Source organism: Carassius auratus, chromosome 30 (genome assembly GCF_003368295.1).
Source record: "Carassius auratus strain Wakin chromosome 30, ASM336829v1, whole genome shotgun sequence".
Taxonomy (NCBI): Eukaryota; Metazoa; Chordata; class Actinopteri; order Cypriniformes; family Cyprinidae; genus Carassius; species Carassius auratus.
In genome coordinates, this window is record NC_039272.1 from 7,067,564 (window position 1) to 7,090,363 (window position 22,800).

General features: G+C 35.1%; 1 protein-coding gene across 2 annotated transcripts; it reads left to right on the forward strand.

Moving 5' to 3' along the window:
- The first annotated feature begins 1,796 nt into the window (after window positions 1-1,796).
- Window positions 1,797-16,590, forward strand: LOC113049039 (dual specificity testis-specific protein kinase 2-like). 2 transcript variants are annotated; one of them, XM_026211054.1, is made up of 10 exons: window positions 1,798-2,112; window positions 2,569-2,677; window positions 8,979-9,172; window positions 10,079-10,200; window positions 10,871-10,919; window positions 11,733-11,882; window positions 14,427-14,594; window positions 14,685-14,768; window positions 14,894-14,980; window positions 15,113-16,590. In XM_026211054.1, exons 2-10 carry the CDS (start codon window positions 2,647-2,649, stop codon window positions 15,212-15,214), a joined length of 987 nt encoding a protein of 328 aa, XP_026066839.1. In that variant the 5' UTR covers window positions 1,798-2,112; window positions 2,569-2,646; the 3' UTR covers window positions 15,215-16,590. The 2 variants fall into 2 exon arrangements, with proteins under 2 accessions (XP_026066840.1, XP_026066839.1); XM_026211055.1 differs by lacking the exon at window positions 2,569-2,677 and having other exon boundaries at window positions 1,797-2,112.
- The last annotated feature ends 6,210 nt before the right edge of the window (window positions 16,591-22,800 follow it).

A 22,800-nucleotide genomic window follows, 5' to 3' on the forward strand; every position in this document is an offset into this window, starting at 1 on the left:
AATCATACAGTAGTTGCCCTTACATCAGCCATTTATTTTCTTAAGCAGATTGCACTATTTGAACAAAGCATGACAGAGCTTTAGGTTCTTTTCTTTCTGTACAGAAGTTGCACAAAATATTATAAGAGTTATTTTTACCAACCACGTATGAACAATAAAAATATTTATTTTTGATGGCGAAAAATACTTGTTTCTTCTGTCTATTGCATTTTGAGATGCTGGTGCGTGATTTAAACAGAAGGGGGCGCAGTTTCATTGAAAAAAAGCGAGTGGAGGAGGGACGTAGAACTCTTGAGTGGATATTTAGGTTATTTTTGCAGGTACAGTTTGTACAAATCAGATGCTCAAACATAATAATAAACAAAGCATTTAATACACCACGTAAAAGTACCTTCAGGCTGTTTAATAATATTGGATGATAATTAAGCAATGATTCATGTTTGTTGCGGTTATGATACTGTGTAACAGCAGATTGGCAAAGTAAACTTACAAAGTTGCAGTGAGCTTCCTAGTTACACAGCATGATTAAGCATTTAGGAGTATTTCTGAGCCGTAGAGGTGTCTTGTTTGTTTTGAAATTCAGCTGATTCAGTATTTGTATTATACGTCGGCCTCTCTCTTTTTATTGAATAATCATTAATGTACAAACAACTTGGCAATATTAAAACATATTCACATTACAATACACAGAACAGGTGCATACAAATACAACTGAAAGAGAGAGAACAGAGAGGTAAAAAAAACTTGAAGGGGGGCTAGGGTTTATCCTTTTAAATCATATTCTATAATAACAGAAAACAGATTTATTGCATTTTTCTTTTTCATAACTTTAAGGGCTTTTGTATACGAAACAAACTCACTATGAAATACATAAAAGGCTGGTCTAAGTTTCAAGTACATTTGTCTAAATACATTTTTCTCTTCATAATGATATTGACCAGAAATCATTTTTGCTATTGTTCATTACAGGTCCATAGATTATGTCCTTTAGGGCGAAGTTGTCGAGGTGATGTGCCTTTCATGAATATCTGACCATAAAGCATTCACATACTTACAGTGAAAAAACAGATGATCCATGGCTTCAGTGTCATCACAGAATATACATTTGTTGACCTTTAAATTCACAACCTTTAGTTAAAAGTGGAGGTAACCAAAAGTTCATGGGGTTAGAATAAAATAGAGTTTTTTTTATTAGACAAATAACAGAGTTAAGAATAGCTTTAATAACAGATTCAAATTTAGCCGACTGCAACTTAAATATTTAACACAGAAATTCTCGTTTACTGTAATATCACTATTCTCCATTAAATGGGACACTGACCAAATACCTTTCTCCATCTAATCCTTGTCTTACAATGATTTATAATTCATCTATTATTGCATAGTGGTTTATTGTGTGGTGTTAAATTGTGGTTATATAAAATCTTCCACAGTATAACAAGACCTGTTGGTGAAACTGGGATAATTATATTTCTTTGAACAAATCTCTGACCAAATCAGTGTCTAAACGACTCGGAGTGGCACTAAACAATGACTGGTGAGTGTTGACCAATTTTGAATTATCTAAAATGTATGCTTTCTTAAAGAGTTGTCATTTTAAGGGAATCGGTTTTGATGCTTCAGTTTCTGTAGTCTATAAAATGTATTGTATACACGGCTAATGGTCACTAAGAGAATCTTTTTGCTCAAAGATTCAAAAGAATCGAGTCACTGAATCGAAATCCTCACCATTTAGTTCTGAAGCATCTTACTGCTTTTGCAGCACAGCGTGGACCTACAAGTGGGTGGAGCCGAACTTAACTATTATGACGTCATGGCAACTAGCGCTTACTACACACAGCCCATCAAACGTGTATTTCTCATCTAGGCTATACCGCTTGCTTTAAACCCTACCGAGAAAATTGTCTGTCTGAAGAGGGCGGTTTCGTTGTGTGTCGGTTTGAGTGTTGAGTGAGTGACGGTAAATGAAGTCCTTCCTAGAAGAGCGGGAGAAGCGATGCCACCGGGTTGTCTCCGAGTAGAACTCATTTGGGGGTTTGTAGTCGATTTTATTTGATCGGTGAGCAATCAATCGGTAGCAGCGGAGGTGAAGACGCCGGGGTGCTTTCTGCTGTGAGTAAGCGATTGGTTTATTTATTTATTTACTTTATATAGGTTTTTAGGTTGTTATACATCTTGATGAATTTCTAATACTAATGTGTTTGTTTGAAGTAACTGTAAACTACACGTTCAAATGTAATGTTTAAAACATTTCTGCTTACTAACAGCATCTCGCTCCATCCAGCCACCCACTCATCCGTCTGTCATCTTCATGTGCTCATTTACAATTTTGATATAAACCATTTCAGACCTCTCTCTCTCTCTCTCTCTCTCTCTCTCTCTCTCTCTCTCTCTCTCTCTCTCTCTCTCTCACTCACTCTCTCTCTCACTCTCTCAGCGTGCAATGTAATTTAAACACTTTATCAGAGTTTGGTGTTTTCTAAAATGTCATGTCGGTTCAGTGTGTTGTTTTCAAGTGTTTGTGTCTCTGTTCATGGTTGCCTCTATGTGTGTCCTTTTCCCTCATAGCTTCTGTCATATAGGCTCTTCCCAGCTGTGTTGTCTGTGTTGTGAGCTCAGGCGGACTGCCCTTCCACCCACCTCAAGATGCACATGAATAGCTTATTAAACCAGTGCAGTAAGTAATAATGCTAAGGAATGAATCAATGTTTTTGTGACTACATGAAACACCTAGCTTTCCATAAAGACATGCTGCTATACAACTGTATGTGCATTAATTTGCTCTGCTTTATACATGGAATACTTAATGAATTGACTGAGATGTCTAACTCATTAGAGGGGTTTTATAATCTGCTCTTGACATTTCTCATCTCAGTATGGCTGGGAATAAGTTGGTGGATTCGCATTGAGCATGCCATGAAGAGAAGCATGGAGAACAGCTATTCAGATTTGCTCTAACACTCTTGATCTTGTGGCCATGGTCAGGGTCTCATGAATCAGTGTTTTGATGTTGTCTCTGACAAGGCTTTTATGTATTTCCATGTATAAAATATAGATTAAGTTTTAAATTCATCCTATAAAGTGTTTTTCCGTAGAGTCCGTATTTAAAATATGATTATTGTTGCTGGTATTGTGTTGTCTTAGCTTTTGATTGATATTAGTCCACTATTTCTTGTTCATGAGGGTGTATATCGTTCAGTCTGTGCCCTTGTGTTGACGTAGCTGGAATCCTCCCTGCCCTTTGGTATGAGACAGGAAAACATAGTTTTCCTCCTCCATCTACTTCCAAAAGTACACTGCCCAGTTCTGTCTCTCTCATATAAAACAGCACAGGACTTAGAGAAGTTCTAAAAATAATAACCTCAAAAGTACTTCTTCATTCCATATACTGTCAGTGTCTTGTTCGTCTTTCTAAAAATGTTGATACATGTTGGTCATAGACTTGTCAAACACAAAAAATAAAAATAAGGCTAAATTGAGGGTGGATTAAAAAGAATTAAACCTTAGACAGAATATAAGATGATTTGAGGAAGTACCTGATGTTTTTGTAGATCAAACCTTCAGATGTGCTTGGAGTCCAGTTGCATGCATGACAGTGACTAATATCTTACGCTAAAATAAAAGCAGTGCTTGGATACAACCGGATATGCGATGTTTGTTTCTAAAATGCCACAGCAGCATTTACACGTATATTATTTCGTAACAATATACTTTTGTTCAGCAAGGATGCATTAAATGCTGTTCTTTTGAACTTTCTATTCATCTGAGAATCTTGAAGAAAGTATAATGGTTTCCTCAAACTGTTTTCAACATTAATAATAAGAATTGATTCTTGAGCACCAGATCGGCATATGAGAATGATTTCTGAAGGATCATATAACACTAGAAGTAATGTGTGCTGAAAATGTAGCTTTCTGCATAGGAGTAAATTACATTTTAAAATGTATTCAAATAGAAAACCGCTATGTTAAATTGTAATAATATTTCCAAATATTGCTATTTTTGATAAATAAAAAAAGCAAGCTTAATGAGAATGAGACATATTAAAAAAAAATATTAAAAACATTTTTATTAGCCTCAAATTGTAAAATACAAAATGTAAAAAAAAAAAAAATATATATATATATATATATATATATATATATATATATATATATATTTTTTTTTTTTTTACAGTAAGATATTACAGTGCTGGTTGATATACTTAATATAGTTATAAGGATTGAGAATATCTGATATCTAGTCTGTTGGTTTTAGTATATTTGAATGTCTGTTTTGCAAAGAAGCAAAATGATTCTTCCCACATGATGCTTATTTTAGAGTCTTTCCATGCTATTTAGTTTTGCCGTGATCTATCACTGACATATGAGTTCAGCAAAAATACATTTCACTGGATCACATTTATATTTGTCACTGTTTGCAGCCTACTAAGGAGCACATCGTTGTGACAAAGCAGTCTTTATTCAGAGTCATTGTTAGGAAACTAGATTTCTCCTGCTGTTCCTTTGATCGATTTTTCCCAGACAGGTGGACTCTGGTCTTAACAAACTCATTACAACTAGCCATCACATCTAAATTGCTTTAAAAAAATTGAGTTTGTGCATGCACGCATGAGCTTGATCAGCTCAGTATGCTGCATTTGGATGTGCAGGAACCAGTGTTCCCAAAAATCTAAGAAAAGACAGACCAGAGATGGAAAAGAGAAAGACATGAAGACTTCTGACATTTTTGATGTTTGGTATGCCACTGTGCTGAATGTTGCTTTGTGTAGAGAAAGAGAGGGGGAGAGAATGTGAGGGGGAGATCTCTGGAGTGATGCCAAAGCTCTCTCTTCTCCAACAGAACCAGTCTGGAACAGACTAGAGCTTCTGCCCCTGCAGTTCACACCAATCCCAGCAGCCACATGAGAAACCGTGTGTGGAGAGAAAGAGAGAGAGAATTTGTCATGATGTGGATAAAAAGAGTGCAAAAAAACAAAACAAATGCATGGCAAGTTGTGCGTAGATGCTTATTATAGTACGAGTGGTGTGAAATTCATGACTAGGAAATCTACTCACACATTCGTATCACTGTCTCATCTCTGTTCTGGCCTGGACTTGAGCATGTTCAGGACTTTGTGTCATGCCACTTCTTTTGCTACTGTCTCCTTAAGAAGAAAAGCATTTGCTGCTATATTCCTCCTCAATTGTTTACCATAAATGTAATATGGTACAGGCATACTGACATAGTCATACTGTAAATATAATGTTATAGGGCTTTGGTAAATTATCAGTTTGTAAAAGAAGCCATATAGCAAAAGGGTAGCAAAGGGTTCTGATCTTTACAACATATTCTGTTCTCAAATAAAAAATTAGATCAGTGTTGTTATTGATATTAAAAAAATATATAATATATTAAATGCAACTAAAATGGATTTTATTTTTGTTAGATGCCGAGACAAAATTTCTAATTTTCATTTAAGTATTAAAAAGAACTAAAAACAAACAAATAAAAAAGAAAGCTAAATAGAATTTATATGAAATAACTGAAATTAAAGTGAAATAATAATAATAATAATAATAATAATAATAATACTAAAATAACACTGGATAAGTCACAAATCTAATTCAAACTAATATCTAAATTTGGACATGCTTTTCACATTTCTGCCCTTTGAAGGTTGTAAACATGCCACATGCTTCCTGTTCTGGGTTTAATCAGTGAATCACATCAACTTTGGAGTGTTTATATGATACAAAGAGCAGATCTGTGACCCTTACAGAGGAGAGTCATTAATTTAAATTATGCATTTAGCAGATGCTTTTATCCAAAGTGACTTACAGTGCATTCAGGCTAACATTTTTTACCTAACATTTGTTAATCATTAGATTAATAAATAATGCTAATGAACTCCATGTTGCTGCCTGCTGCATTATCATGATAAAAATATAATTCTGGATAAAATCAGATAAAAATAATTCTCAGATTTGTGCTTATACAAGACCTGAAGCTGTGGATTTGTAGTTTATTAACTAGGCTAAAAAATGTAAGTGTATTTTTGTTGTTTAATATTTTATGAAAGTTTTATAAAAATAAAAATAAAAATCTATGTGTAGTATTTCAGAGTTTTAATGTAATTGATAGCTTCTATTTAACTTATTAGTTCTTCCTGATGAAGCGTCAGTCTTCCTGTAAAAGTTGAGGGTTGATTTCCTCTTGTGTGCATGTGAAGTCGGGTTGCAGCCTTGTGACGGCATCCTTTGACGCGCTGCGCACTGTGTAAACTATAAGTCACTGTCTCCCTCTGACCCGCATATTTCACTAACCCTGAGTCTCCTCTACTGGGCCAAACATCAGCTGCCACTTAGATGTTTACTCTGAGAGTAGAGGTTGAGTCCACTTTCATTGAGGAATTTTATCACTGCAGTGTTAACTTTTGGTTTTGTCTAAATCTAAAGCAGCTTGCATGCTTGATCTATAGCGTGTTTTAAATTTACCCATTAATTTGTTTTGTCATTCTGGAACTAAATACAGAAAACAAAACACTAGATGAAAAAGACTTTGAGTGAAACAGACTGAGTCCCGTCAGGATTGCACTCTAAGCATTTTGCTTTTTAGTGAGACTGTAAAACTGAAAGGGCTGTGATTGTGCATCTACTGCTGGAAACACAAAGACCACATGTGTGCGCTCTACCCATGATGCTTACTGCTAGATGATTCCTGTGGGTTGTGTCTGCGTGCCACTCTGTGCTGTTCCCCAGCAGCAACATTGGCCTGTGATGACAATCCCCATTGACTTCAACGCCCTAATTTATTCTCAGTGTCTCCCTAACATGGAAATACTGATGCATTAAGTTGTAAACACAGGTCTAGACTGAAAAACTCACAATAGATTGTGTTATCAGATATCACACCGTGATGACACACAACATGTAAAGATTACAGTTTAACTATGCTGTAAGGTATTATATATATATTTTTTCCCAGGGGCTGAATTTGTGCACTTTTTCAACTTACTGCTCAGCTTCACGAGAAAACCACAGTGATGTGTGACCATGTTGATTCCATGTTGCAAATATCCTGTGTGGGTTTAGATTTCAGACGCCCACCATACACCAGCACACTACTGTTCAACAGTTTGTGTTTGCAGGAAGTCTCATGCTCATCATCAAGACTGTAGGCTATTTATTTGCTTAAAATTCTAAATGCGTATATGCTTAAAATATGCTTGCAGTAAAAAAACAACAACAAAAAACACATTTAAATTAAACACATAGAGCTTCACAGGAAACCTCCACTTGCATTTTGTAAAAAAAGTCTTATCTTTCAAATTATGTTATGTTAAAGTTTTTTTATGTCGGTAAATTCAAACAATTTTTTATGCTGAGACGTGACAGATTGCTAAGAAATGGAAATTACAAAAACAAAAATCATGTAGCATTTTATTTACTTCATACAAGTCATCTATGTCAACAGCTCATTCATTCGCTACAGAAATTAAGTCTAAAGACAAGAATTTTTGTGAAATATTACTATTTAACTATATTTTACTTGTTGGTGATCTCAATTATTTTATGTTGAAATAAATCTGTTATGAAACAAGTTATGACAGCCACTGTGAAGATGAATACAACAACAAATAGAAATTTAGAAGGTAATTTATTTATTTAATTCATTATGTGCAATTTACATGTTTGCATACAATTTTTTAAGGTGAAGCTTAAAGGCTATGTTGTTAATAGCTCATGGACATTGTATGCTTTTGCTGTATACAAAAGGACATTTTTACTGATAAAAGCCTATTGCAAGCGGTAACAAGACTTTTGAGCAATGTAATGTACACTCCCATTCAAAACAGATCTTTTTTTTAAAACAAAAATACATTAATACTTTTATTTCACAAGAATGTAATCAATTGTTCAAACGTAAACCTATATAATATTACTAAATATTTATTTTTCAAATTAAATGCTTTTATTTTCTATTCTTCAAAGAATCCTGCAAAATATAATAATTTCCACAAAAATACTAAGCACAACTGTATTTTTTCCTAATTTATAATATATAATAATATTTTTATATTTAAATATTTGCTACTCTTTATGTAAATATTTATGTTTATCTTTTGATCCAAGATCAATATTTGTAGTATATATGTATGTATATCCTGGTGTTTTGTTAGATACTGGACATATTTCAACTACTGCCTGAGTACTAATATTTCTCAAAATTAATCAGTAACCCTACTAGATATTCTTTTCTAGACACTGTGTTGTTGTAATTTAAGATCTGATATTTCAAATTGCTTGTTTTGCTGTATATGCTCTAAAGGTGTGAAAACATACCACTATTTTAACCGCAAAATTTGACTGGTCATGATCTAGACTGATCTGCCCAATAGTTGTTAAATCAACAACATAGGAGGATGTGTGTGAGAGAGAGAGAGAGAAGATCAGTCAGAATGAGCATTCTTCAAAATGTCTTAAAATTGATGTAAGGGTAAATGATGATTTAATGATGATTTAAATGCAGCTGTACAGTGTGTCTCAATAAACCCAACGGTAAACTCCAGTCTTCATCCTTGTATTAATTGTTTGTAAGTGATTGATGTCTCATTTGTGTTTCGATTAAGACCAGTTGAATCTGTCCTCCTCTGCATGCTGTACACAACTATTTTAAGACGTCTTTTATACCCTGCCGTGGCAGACGAGAGCCTTCCTACTCATTGAGCTAATCGAGTACTTGTGAGCTTCAAACAGCGCTTCACTTTCATCTACAAACACTGCTTCCTTCAGAAACCAGCTACTCATTTTGAAAGCTTTGTGCTTGATAAAGGGTTTTTACCAACAACAAAAAAATTGATTTAAAAGATAATGCAAGTGTTTTTCTTTGATTATAAAACTTTTTAACATCGCATTCTGACTCTTGAGTTTTTGCAAACACTTCTTGGGAAAGATTTGGTGATTTTCTCAACACTGCGTCTGTGTGTTGGGTCTCAGCGGAGATCTCCAGGATGTGCGAGGTGGACGTTTCGTCTGAGCCCACCAGCCCGACGCTGTACAGAGAGTCTTCTGATACATACTGCCATGTGGACCGCTGGCAGAAGCTACGCACAGCCGTCCGCAAGCTCGAATTCTGGGAGAACTTCACACATGAGCTGATTGGCAGTGGCTTCTTCTCAAAGGTTTACAAGGTAAAAGTAAAAATATCCCGAATCTGATGACATGAATCTGTAAGTGATATATCTAAATATATGCAGTATGTAATATATGTACAGTAAGTGCTAAGAAATTTTTGACAGATTGGTCTCCTTTGGTGCTTTAACACATTGGCTGTTGAAAAATGTTCCCACAACAAATAAAGCAGTGTAAAGTGTTGACTTCATATGTGCATTTATTTAGTTAGTTAGTTTCACAATAAATATTTGATCAAATAATATTTAGCAGAATGAAAAATCCAGTCTAAATGGAAATGGCAGAAAGTTTCCCAGTGTGTGTTGTGTTTGTGTGTGTGTGTGTGTGTCCTAATGGCACTCATACAGCGCAGTATTGTAGTCCTACTAATTAAGACATATTTTACAGCTGAGCCCAGTTTGAGGTAGCACCCATGCCGGAGTACACTATACCCATTAAATGGGTTCCTGGTGAATCCCTGCTGTGTAAATTACATAACTGATGATTGCACAGCTCAACTGTCCCAGCAGTCCTGTCCCTTCCTGTACATTAACATGCAAGTGTTTCTCTGTGATTGTACTTTAGAGAGAGAACGGAAGGTTTGGCACCACTTTAGAATAGGGACCAGTTCTCTCTATTAACTAGTTGCTTATTAGCATGCCTGTTATTAATATATTGGCTGTTTATTAGTTCTTACAAAGCACATATTCTACATGACAATATCTACATCCCTAATCCTACCTAATGCCTAAACTGAACAACCACGCTACTAACTATTAATAACCAGCAGCAAATTGGGAGTTTATTGAGGGAAAAGCCATAGTTAGGGGTTTGTTAATAGCGAGAACTGGACCTTAAAATAAAGTATGAATGTTTTAATACCACTTAAAGATTCATCCCCTATTCTGTTTTTCATTGACTTTCAGGTAATACACAATACCACGCGGAAGGTGACGGTAGTAAAGATCTATAAGAATGATGTTGACCAAGACAGCATCGTACGAGAAATCAGCCTTCTGCAGAAACTCTCACACCCAAACATCGTGAGGTAAGCTGCTTATTAATGCTAATTAATAACTGGTCATAAACTGGAACTCTTATTTTGTATTTATCATATATTTGTTGTTTAATACGTTTCTTATGTAACTCCATTATCTAAATGCCTAATAGATGTTCAAGTCTTTGATTTACACTCTGCATACAAGACTGTTACAGGTTACAAGTCACACTAATCTCTGTCCAGCAAAGCGCTCTTAAACTGCTGTTCATCTCGCACTATGACGAGTGTTTGTTTTAGCAATCTCAGAATGGCTTTTTCCAGTGCGCTGCGGAAGGACAAAGCCATATTCAAAACTGCCTGCGCAGTGTTCATTTATCACAACTTTCCAGTTAGTGCCAGCTGTCATCACCTCAGTACAGATGACAGTCATGTAAACCCATGTACAGAACTGCTGAATGTGACACAAACCGCATGCAGTCCCCATGACACACTGACATATTACATTTACCGCTTAACTAATTCATGGTTCTCTAATATGTTACTAAAAACAAGTGAAAACCTGACCATCGTTTTAACATCAGATTGACCTAATTTTCAATCTCGGCTCAATATTTGGCCATTTGACAAATGACAGGGGCTTGGGACTGCGTTTAGCCTGAACATTCTTGACAAGGCAGATTTAGGGAACGGCTCATAACCTCCCACATCTCTTTTCCAGGTATCTTGGTATTTGTGTCAAAGAAGACAAGTTGTACCCAATTCTGGAGGTGAGATCTCTCTCTTTATTTATTTATTTTTCTCAGCCTCGAAACTAAAACGTTTGTTCCGCAGTTTATTTTACGCATTATACTTTACTATTGCACAATTTGATTTTTGAAATCCCATATAGATGTGATGCTTTGAAACTGTACTCTTGATGGGCTCAACAATAAGAATTTTTTGTCAGAAAATATATTTTATATTTATCAAAAGATAAAAAATCTACTACCAATAATGAATTACATGTGGACATTTTATATAGGCATACATAATGAAATTGAAACGTATAGTATATGTTCATGTATATTAGTTACATAATACAACATTATATAAGGGATCAACTTCCTAAAATCATAGCAGAAATTAGTAATACATTTACAAAATGTCACAAACAATAGCTCTGTGTTTCATCTGTCAAGCAGTCAACAATTATGAGCCTATACCAGTATTTTTTTATTTTATTTTACAGTAAGGTTTCATTTGTTTACATTAGTAAACATGAACTAACAATAAATAATCCTTTTACAGAATTGATTAATATTAGCCAAAATCAAAGGTTGTAGTTAACATTAGTTAATACACTGCGAACTAACTTGAACAAACAATGAGCAGTTTTTTTTAGTAGCATTAACAAAAATGAATCTTCTTTTTTAATCTATATTAATGCATTTACTAATGTTAACAAATGGGACATTATTGTAAAGTGGTTTTAATGTTATTACCGTATATTTACCCCAGAGAGAGCCTTATTGTTGAGCCCTGCACATACAGTAACAATAAAAGTGAAAGTGTATATTTGTTTGATTGGTTTGTCTGTACAGTATGTTAGTGGAGGATGTTTAGAGGAGCTGTTGGCCAGGAAAGATGTGCCTCTATGCTGGAGAGAGAAAGTAGAGCTGGCCTCTGACATCACCAGAGGGATGATTTACCTCCACTACAAGAACATCTACCACAGAGATCTGAACTCTAAGGTACACACATCTTTAGTTTATATACAGCTCTTCTGAGTAATCATCAGATATTAGAGAATGGCTGTCTAGCCTTTACATGGAATTCCCCCCTGAGAAATACAGTCATAGATGTTTGCGTGAGAGTGTCATTGGTTGCCAGGATTCACACAAGAGCTCACCAAACCTGGGGTGAGGGGCGAGGCAACAAGGCCAGTCCATTATAATGGTAATAAACTCTCCCGCTCTGTCTTTCTCTCTCGGTCACATACACACACTCTCCCTTACACTTTCCATCTCATTTGAAAATGCAAAATGCACGAAGAGTGTAGAGGCTCGCAGATCCCATACCGCCACCACCCCCCTTTTCGTTTTTAGCCAGGCCTTGACTATTTGTCTATGTGTCAGCCATTCAGATATGAACAATGGGCAAACAAAAGTCTCGACGTCTAGAGCTTTGGTTGGTAGGACCATCGATTGGTTTCCACTGCACTACACGTTGACACAAGTTGGTATGACTGTGGGAAATTGTGTCAGAAAATAGAAGCTATTAGGGTCGACTGCTTCCCTGAAACTGGTGTTTTTAAGTACTTGCATTTGGAACATGAATTAATATGGGCGAAAGAGGTCATATTCTGAAAAGCATAAAGTGTCACAGAACTACATGATCTAATTATGATCTTCTACGAGCTGATTAAAACATTAAATGTATGTTTGTCTGTATGAAGTAATGTTTTTTTTTTTTTTCAACAACAGTATTATTTTAGTGTCACTTTATAGTTCGGTTTTAATTTTAATTTTAGTGAGTTAGTATAATGGTGCCTTCGCATATAGCTGAAATAAAAAAAAATTGTATGCACACACACACACACACACACACACACACACATACTTTATTTCAGTAATTTTATTTCAAATAATGAAAATTTTATTTATTGTTTTAATTAGATTTTTTAAGATTTAGTTGTATTTAACAATGGCAACAGCAGCTCTAACCTAAAAATTATTAACATAAACCATTGTATTTATGTGTCAGCAATTTATTTATTTTAAATTACAATATTTTCTTATCATTATAAAAATATATATATTTACTATAATTAAATTATTATTATAATTAATATAATTTTTCAGATTTTTATTTTATTTTTTAACCTTTTTTTTTTTGCTTTTCTTTCAAGCTCACCTATTAGCTGCATAGCCAGAGGGTGTTGCAACACTTGGCATATGCATGAGTTGCTTGTCTAAATTTGGAGACTTCTAGACTCGGGGCTGTGCTTGGAGTTTTCTTAGTCCTATAATCATAGGTCAGTTTTTGGGATGGAGGCTTAGCTGAGGTTTCTAATTCAATCCAGATGCAGAAGTCGCTGTTGTATCCATCAGCACTTTCGGCTCCAAGAGTCCCACTGGTCTTATGTAACGTCTCGGTTGGACCTGGATTCTCCCTGCTCTGGTCAGCCTCAATGTTTCCTCATTTGCCTTTCTTCTAAAATAACAGGCCATTTTTATTACACTCTCAATCATTTTCAGTTTTCAGACTACATGGTAATGTTTCTAGCAATGACACATCATCACTAGAGACCAGTCAAACTGGAAGCGAGGTATAACATTGCATATTGGTACCCCTGGAGTGATAAAGATGGAGGAGAGGAATTGTAGGCGGTCCAGACCCTTTGGCGAGGTACAGGATCAGCTGAATAATTCATTAAACGGAGATGGTGATAACGAGAAACGTCTTTCATTTGAGCCTGCGAGTTCTGCTTCAGCCGCAAGGCACATCATCTCAGAGGAACATTACAGATATGCTACAGATACTAAACCACAAAATTACAAACATGCATCTTATTTATGCTTGTATTGTGTTTGTCTTTATCTCTGTTGCATTTAGATGCTTGTTAATTACACAGTTTACATTCAAACATTCAAAGCTTAAAACTTTGAATTTGGTTTGTGTTCATTTTGAAATTTTAATATTAATGTCTACCATATGAAGGTGTTATTTTGTACTAGACAAGTTCAGATTTCAGAAATGCTATGTAAGAGTTTTTGTGGGAGATTGTAATGAGTTTAGAAACTTTTTGCTGTTTTTTGGCGCCACCTTTTGGCAGAGAAGCACAGCGCATTCACTTCAAATAATTTTGTAACCCAACGGATTTAATGTAAAAAAAAAAAAATTATATATCTGGTATATTTCTATGAATTATATGTCATTATTTAAAAATAAAGAGATTAATTCATGAAATGTAATTATTTATTAGCGAAAATGAAGCGTATGTACAGTACTGTTTAAAAGTTTGAAATCAATGCATTAAATTGATAAAAGGTTCCAGTAAAGTCATTTTATATATATACATCCTTTCAACTTTATAAATAGTCCTAAAAAGACATTTTCTCAAAAAAATCATGAGACACTGAAGAATAATTTAATAATATTTCACAATATTACTGTTTTTACTTTGTTATATTTTACAGTCCTAAGAGTGAGAATAAACCACTAGTAATAGTACAAAGAGATTAAAAATTATCTTTTTGCATCAAAACATCTCTCTGTGTTTGTGTCTCCAAAAGAATTGTCTAATAAGGGTGACAGCGAGAGGCAGAGAAGCTCTGGTTACTGATTTTGGTTTGGCTCGAGAGGTGGTTGAACTTCCTGCAAAGGACAGAAAGCTTTCACTCGTGGGCTCTGCTTTCTGGATGGCCCCTGAGATGCTGCGTGGGGAGCCCTACGACCGCAAGGTAAAGGCTCAAAAACGTTGATCGTATATATGTGATGTTCTAAAGCATTTTCTAGTTCTCACCTACTGGTTTTGCTTTATGAAACGTTAGGTGGATGTGTTCTCCTTTGGAATTGTTTTGTGCGAAATTCTGGCTAGGATCCCAGCAGATCCAGAAATCCTTCCAAGAACACAGGTGAGCATAAATAGAATTATTGACGCTTTGGAAATGCCAGAAAATATTACATCCAGTATCAGTTTTTTTTAGAAAAAAAAAAAAACCTACTGTCCACCTGTGCATTTATGATGCGTGTGTTGAAGGACTACGGCCTGGATGTTTCAGCCTTTGGGAAAATGGTCAGTGAGTGTCCTCAGCGTATTTTAGAGTTGGCAGCCAGTTGCTGTTTGGTAAGTGACCTTGTTACCTTTCATGTATATCAAATGGACACCCATTTCTTCCGTCAGTTATGCCTTAAAACGGACAAACCCTTTGAAAAAGGATGAAAGTGTAACCATTGACTGTTGTTGTTTGTCATGCAGATAGAGGCTTTCCGAAGACCCTCTTTCACAGAGCTTCAAGACGAGTTGGGTGAAATCGCTGAGACTTTGGAGGCTCCTCACACTGATCTCACCACAGGCTGATCTGCGGCACATCCTCTGGTATCCCATCAGCCCTGCGAATGGACACAAGCAGCTGGAGTTCTGTACATAGACTTAAACACAATGACAAATGCGGCAGAACTGCAGTTTTCTCTCTGGGCTGTTTGCATTGAAAGAGCAAATCAAGGAAAAGGTCGCTATTTATTATGAACGTTCTACAAGTAACTAGAACTCCACACACTTGTTCGTAATATATACTGTGCAATATATAATAGTAGTATACCAAGAGAAATATTGTATCAGGTTCCAGCTAAAGTGTTTCTTTCATTATTTCAAAGCTACAGATTTTCAAACGTGTGTTATTCTTGTTTTGTACATGAATCATTTTATATTGGAAAAATAAAACCTAAGAGGCTTCAGATTACCATTGATAAAAGGACTAACTTGGTGGTGGGGGGGTCACAAGTTTTAAATAACCAAATAATATTTTCATAGGCTTTAGTATATCGATACTTGATTAAATTAAATTGTACAAGAGAAATTCATTTATTTTGGTACCAAATGCCCAAATAGGAAAAAAATGAATTTATATTGCTGACTTTTTTGAAAAGCGACATATTTGAAAAATCTTTGAGTGTACTTTTTGTTATTTGAAAAGCACTGTATACAGGAGCAAGCACTCAACTCATCACTGATCTTTGGAAATTCTCCACCGCAGGATGAGGCCCATTTCCTGTCTGCAAGGGCCTCGTGTTACTGCTGCGGTGTTCACATTGTGCATTGTGCTGAGTGTTTGTTCTTTTCAACATTCAAAGCTTAAATGTTTCCTGTTCTAACACTTTTTTTTTTAATCCATTTTAGCTGACTTGTTTGACATGTGTTGTGAATTTCAGTACTCACACATACAGTATGTATCAGAAGCGTGAGATGGCATCAGTAAACCGTGACACCAAACAATTTCTCTGGACATATTATTGGCTGTAACGGAATAAGAAATGTGAGATTAAGTGTTTAAGACCATCCTGCTGTAGTAGTCTGAAAAATTTCTGCAACTTGAGCAAAAACGAACAGTCTGTAATACTGAAATCATTATTCCTTTCTAATTTCAAATGCTTAACTTGCCACTATTGATCTGTATTTGTATTTAATATTTATACGTAAGTTCTGCTTAGATGCTATTTCAGTTTTTAATCATTATGTGAATTGCATGTTGAACATCGTTCAAGTTAACTTTAACAAAATCTACATTCTGTGCCTCAAAAGAGAACGCTTGTGTTCTTGGGAATCTTTTGGTGAGAAATATGTCATGTTATAACCTCTCATCTCTGAAACAAGCCTGATGTCTGTAAAGTCAGAATCCTCCTGTGGTTTGTAGTGTTTTTGTAATGTAGTACATGATATAAAAAGAGAAAAGGAAGAAAAGTAAATGTGTTTTTTTTTTTTTTAAAGCCATTTAAAATCTCCTGGTTTTGTTGTATAATAAATCGAGCTCTTTGCACAGGACCTGCACTATTAGCATCAGGACTGTATAAACTGCTGCTTGATAGATGTTGATGTATGAAAAGAAACGTGTTGAACTATTATATCAAAATGTGCTTACTTTCATGTCTGGTTACCTGGCAACTTTGTCTACTGTGTGGACTCTTAAGATTTCCACTGCTAATCGGGCTTCTTTGTGGCGCCTGCTATCAAACCACTCAATGTAAATGACTTGAATAATCATGAATGACAATCATTATTCTCTTTATGTGATCCTGGGTTACTGAATTAATAACTCGGGTGAAACTGCCCTGGACTTTATCTAAATCAGATTTAAAAAACCTTAAGAGTTTGAACAGTGTTTATTATGGAAATGACTCGGCTCATTCTTAAGTTCCTTTAGAAATCATTGTTTAAACGTCGTATCATTGCTGGTTTTCCCTCAGGGATCAATTTTATACACCCCTAGTTTTGTCCTTGCTTGACCTGAAAACAAAATGGAACATTTTAACTGGTGCTGTTAGTGTTTCCACAAAAGCCTGTTTGTTTCTAGCTGTACCGAAACACTGAATAGATGTGAATGAATAATTAAACACAGGCTTTTCTTCTGGTTTCTGGCGTGAGCTTTGTTAAAGCAAAGCAAGTCTGTTGCTGTACAGATCAAAGGCACCTGTTGAGCAGCTGATGTATTATTAGCTTTAATCAAGATTAAAAACAGTAAGAGAGAAAAGGTCCAGCATTTAATGCGTTTAATATAGTGTATGGCCATAGGAAACATAGGATATTAATATTAACAATATAGGATTAGATTTGGATGAAGTTTCCATATAATATATATATATATATATATATATATATATATATATATATATATATCTGTTTTTCTGCCAGGCACATGTCAGTTTCTGTTGGCTGAATCTACTATTGTGTGACCATTACACGCAGAAAACAGTGAGTCCAGAAAAAGAGATACATACTGTTCCTTTTACACAGAACACAATCCCAGAATGCACTGCAGCAAGCTCTGTGGGGGCACACAGTTTTGCTAGCATTGTAGAGTGCTCCAAATAAGACAATCATGAGGCTCCATTAAAAACAAGAGATGAAAAAATCCTACATTTGTTAAAAAATTCAGAAGTATTTATTAATAAGGCTCTGCAACCATATTGCCGATAACCGTGGTGACGGGATTTGTCCGTTAGATGGCAGTGTCTTGTAATATTCACTTTAACTTGTACTGCAGTCTTAAAACTCGTTTTAGTGGAACAGTTTTTTTTCTTTCATTAAAATAAATAAATGCGGTCTGGAGCTGCAAATCAGTATATTCGAATGATTTCTGAAGGATCATGTGACACTGAGGAATGGCTGCTAAAAATCTTTGCCATCACTTACATCTAATATATTAAAATAGTTATTTTCAATTTGAATGACATTTTAAGAAAATACTGTTACTGTATTTTTATCAAATAAATGTAGTCTTGATGAATGAAAGAGACTTTTTTCATTTAAAAAATAGGTAGAGTAGGCTACATGGATCACAGTATAGCCTTGCTCCATTTGCTTTTTTATTTTGGACTATACTATTTTCTTACTGTAAAATAGAATCGTCTTGTTCCCAGGAGCCTAGTTTGAAAACACCTGGTCTTCATCCACAGCTACAGCACATTCATTTCCGGTAGTGTCTCTGTGGAGCTGAAACCCTCAGTGACTGTATTTGTTTCTTCAAATAACAAGTCAAGAGAATAGGGGTTCAACGGATCACAAAACTAAAGAACTGTTTAACCACTAAAGAGTCATTTGGGTCTTTTTTCCAGATCACATAATTTAGTAAGCATCATTTATACATAATTTGAAATCTTAAAACCTCAAAATGTATCCTGTGTAAACCATTGTTAAACCGGACATTGTTTTACCATGGAAAGATACTTATATAGAGAAATGTAAACATTTGTGACAGAGTTGTTAGTGGTATAACGCCCTAAATAAAATCTCACAGGAACCTCAATTTTTTTTTATCAACTTCAAATTTGGAACATATCTTACTTAGACATACGGCTTTAAGGTTATAGCAATTTTGGATTTAAAAATATTTTGTAAAATATTTATTTTAAATCAAATTAGTACACTGCAAAATTAGTACAGTTACCATTAGGCTATATATCACATTACATGCAAGAAGGCGGCTTAATGGATCTCAGCCTATTTTAGCAGACAACACGTGCAAGTACAAATCTTTCATATGGGACACACTTATACTTTCCCAGAAATGTCATTAGACCTTGAAGAACAGAAGGCAATAATCAAGCATGTCATGAGATATATCCCCCTGCTCATCTACTATGAGTTAAATGTTGTGTGTCCACCTGCAGTAATAGCAGTCTGATGTCCGTTCAGCCCTGCTGCCTCTGACCTTCTTACAACCCCCCACCTGAACAAACACATCTACAGGACACTGGATGCTCCGTGGGGTTCACACGCTTCCCACAAACTGTTATGAGAGGCATGATAGGCGGAAACCATTCAAATGTCAGAGCTCTTGCCATAGTGTGAATAACGCAACATAACTTAATTAATTTCTAAGGTTAATGGAGTGTGAAATTTAGGACAGGAAATTGACAAAGATGGGTCACAGAGAAGCAGCACATTTGAGAAGTTTACCGCACATCATTGATATACTAGTCTCGGTATGAGTCAACAGTACTTTTGCAAAATATAACTTCAGATATAAACATTCACATAAAAATGAGTAAATGTAATCCATTAGGCTAATAAGAAAGTGAAATAAAAAGGACGTTTATCATTATGAGACATGCTTACAGCAACTATAAAGTGTAGTAAACATCAAATCATTGATGTGACCTTGGACCACAAAACCAGTCATAAGGGTCAGTTTTTTGGAATTGAGATTTATACATCATCTGAAATGATATTTAATACTTGGCTATATTTGGCTGAGATGCAACTATTTGAAAATCTGGAATCTGAGAATGCTAAAAAAAAAAAAAATCTAAACACTCCAGACGGTTAAAGCTGTCCAAATGAAGTTCTTAGCCATGCATATAACTAATAAAAAGTTACGTTTTGATATATTTACTGTGGGAAATGTAAAAAATATCTTCATGGAACATGATCTTTATCAAATATCCTAATGATTTTTGGCATAAAGGAAAAATCGACAATTTTGACCCATTTATATTGTTGGCTATTGCTACAAATAAACCCCAGTGACTTATGGCTGGTTTTGTGCTCCAGGGTCACATATTAAAAGGCATATTTTACAGAAAAAAAAAGCTGTGTAAAAAAGTAAATATAAATAAAAGTTTTTCTTTGTTTCATTCTACTTGAAAATCTTTTTTTTTTTTTTTTAAGTTAACAAATAACTGGATAAAAAATATATATATATAAACATTTGTTGTTACTTTTTGTTTTCACAGCAGCATCTTATTTTAGTTAATCTAATTATTAATTACACATTTATTTTTATTTTTTTTACATATTTTCTGCATTTATTTCATGTTTATTATGACCTGTCCTTAAACACAACATGTGAAGAAAAAATTAATAAAAAATGGTTGGTCGCTTCATCTTAATCAGAACAGAAGTCTCTTCCTGTCTAAGAGGGTGAACACTGGCCAGAATAAGCTGCATATGGATGATTTCTCAATCTGTAGTCAGAAGCCTGGCGAGTGAGACTAGCAACAGTATAACCCAGTTTCCATTTCCATTAGGAATACATTTGGCTTTCCAATGGTCTTCTGTTCATGAAACATCATCCCCATTTAACAAATTGCGCAATTTGTATTCTCAAGCCCATGGGAAAAGATTAATTTGTTCACTTAAAATTGACCTCCAATTTGCTGACCGCATAAAGTGAAGATCTCGGTGCATCACTGGACCTCAGTGAACAGTAATTTGTTTTCTCCGAAGGGTTGGCGCTTCGTGTGGGTGTAAATGGGGCTTTGCATTATTGTTGTTTTCTGTAATTGAAGTGCTGAAATGACAGACCATTTACAGATTTGCCAATAGCAGGATGAGTGCTGGCCAGTCACAGCATAATATGCTGCTCTCAGTGATAAGGTCATTTGTTATCTGATGACTACAGGTAGCTGGACTGAACTTGAAATAAAAAGGTTTAGTACTTTGTAAACGTATCGGACCTAAAAAAAAAAAAAAAGCTTTTATTGTTATTATTATTATTATATACTCCACACTACACAAATTTCACATAAACATCTTTTTAATGACATCCAAACATACATAAACACTAATTACGCAATGCAACCTTGTACCAGAAAAACTTTGAACAAGTTGCGGGCAGTTATTTGTAGCCCTGTGATCAATACTAATCTAACAGTGTGAGGAGAAAGAGAGCAGGAATCTGGGTCAATGATAAGGAATTGGACAGAAGATGCAGGACTGTGCAGGAATGAAGCCGAGCGCTAGCGCTTATGCAAAGAAAAGCTGCCAGGTCAAGATGAATTAGGGTTGGAGGAAGGATGCAGAAATAGATCAACGCAGAATCAAGACCCTTTGACTGATTGCTCTTGTTTGTAGGGTGGGGATTCATTAGGCCAAGGCTGGTGCTAAAATAAGCGCTGCCCTCCAGAGAGAGAGGGACAGTAATCTGTCTTATGCCTCACAGGAGAGCACTGATAAGGCTAACATTGTTGCAGTCACGCTTCTAACAACAAAATCTTTTTAAATAATTACATTTAGTTTTTAGATTTAGTTACAAAATTTGAGTTTTAGTCATTTTATTGTAGTCGCAAAAACTAACAGGGAATCAGATAAAGAATAATGTAGGCAGTTAAACCAGCTGCATAAAGGAGAATACTTCTAATATGACAGTGTCTGCTCTATACTGAGGACTGTATCTATATACTGTGTGCTTGTGAGTTATTGTGTTGCTTCTAGGAGAGCAGAAAGTGAGCAAGGTGGGATGGATGATGAAAATAGAAGGGAGTGACACCAAAGCGATGATGAAGAAACTCAACCTCGGGGCAGATGATTATGATCAGGAGAAGGGTGAGAAGAAGTGAAGGATGGCCAAAGGAGTGAATGTGAGAAGATGAGAACAACGCAATGATAAATTAAAGACAAGACTGAGGTAACATGAGCCTCACGTTCAGCTCTCATAAACACAGAGTGATGGGTAATGACGTGGATGGAGAAAAGGAGGTGGAATTAATAGTGGCCGTATTTGCTGGAGTGAATGTGTGTTTAGAGATAAATCAGCTGTAGAACAGATATGAGAGCCTTTCATCAGCAAGAAGACTGAAATATAAAACATAAGAAACAACACCCAAACAGAGGTCAAGAGAAAACAAAGACGGGGGAATATTATGGAACGGGTACAAATAAAATAAAATAATAAAAACCAAATGATAAAAAAAATAAAATAAAATAACAATTTTATAAAATGAATAATAATAATAATAGTAATAATAATAACAATAATAACATTAAAAATGAAGTGAAATAAAATAAAATTACAAATTTAAATAAAGAAAAAAAAGAAAAGAAATGAAATATAATCATCAAATAAAAAAAATTAAATGAGAAGTAAAATTGTGAAGGTTGGTGAAATTCCACAAAAATGGCAGATTGTTTTACAGCAGCATCAAATGTACATGTACAGCTATCCACTTTAATTTAGACAATTATATTTTAACGACAATATTTTTACTACACTTAACTGTAGAGGGCTCCAAAGAGGCAAAAATACACAAAACTACATACAGTTGCTTTAAAGACAGGACAAAATACTGAGCAATATCAAAAGAGACAGGAAGGACAGAATGAGAACGCTTAGAATGGAGTGTATTAGAAGACACATAACCGTGAAGAATACATGTGCTCTTAATAACCAGCTTCAGTGAACTACGTCGTGAGAAAATAACCCTGAAATCGATGAGGTTCCATTACACTTCATGAAATCTCTGAAATAAAATACCAGCTGCCACCAAAAGCTGACAGTCCTCCGAGGAATGAAACAATGTGTCACAAACCGAATGACTCATGAAGCTCAGCCAGCCAATAAAGTGCAGACATCCTTTTCATAATGTCTCTACGATGCTGTGCCGTGACATTTCCGCACAAAAGTGAGAAAGTTTTTGTCCTGGGGTCCTATTATCTTTGAAATAACCTCT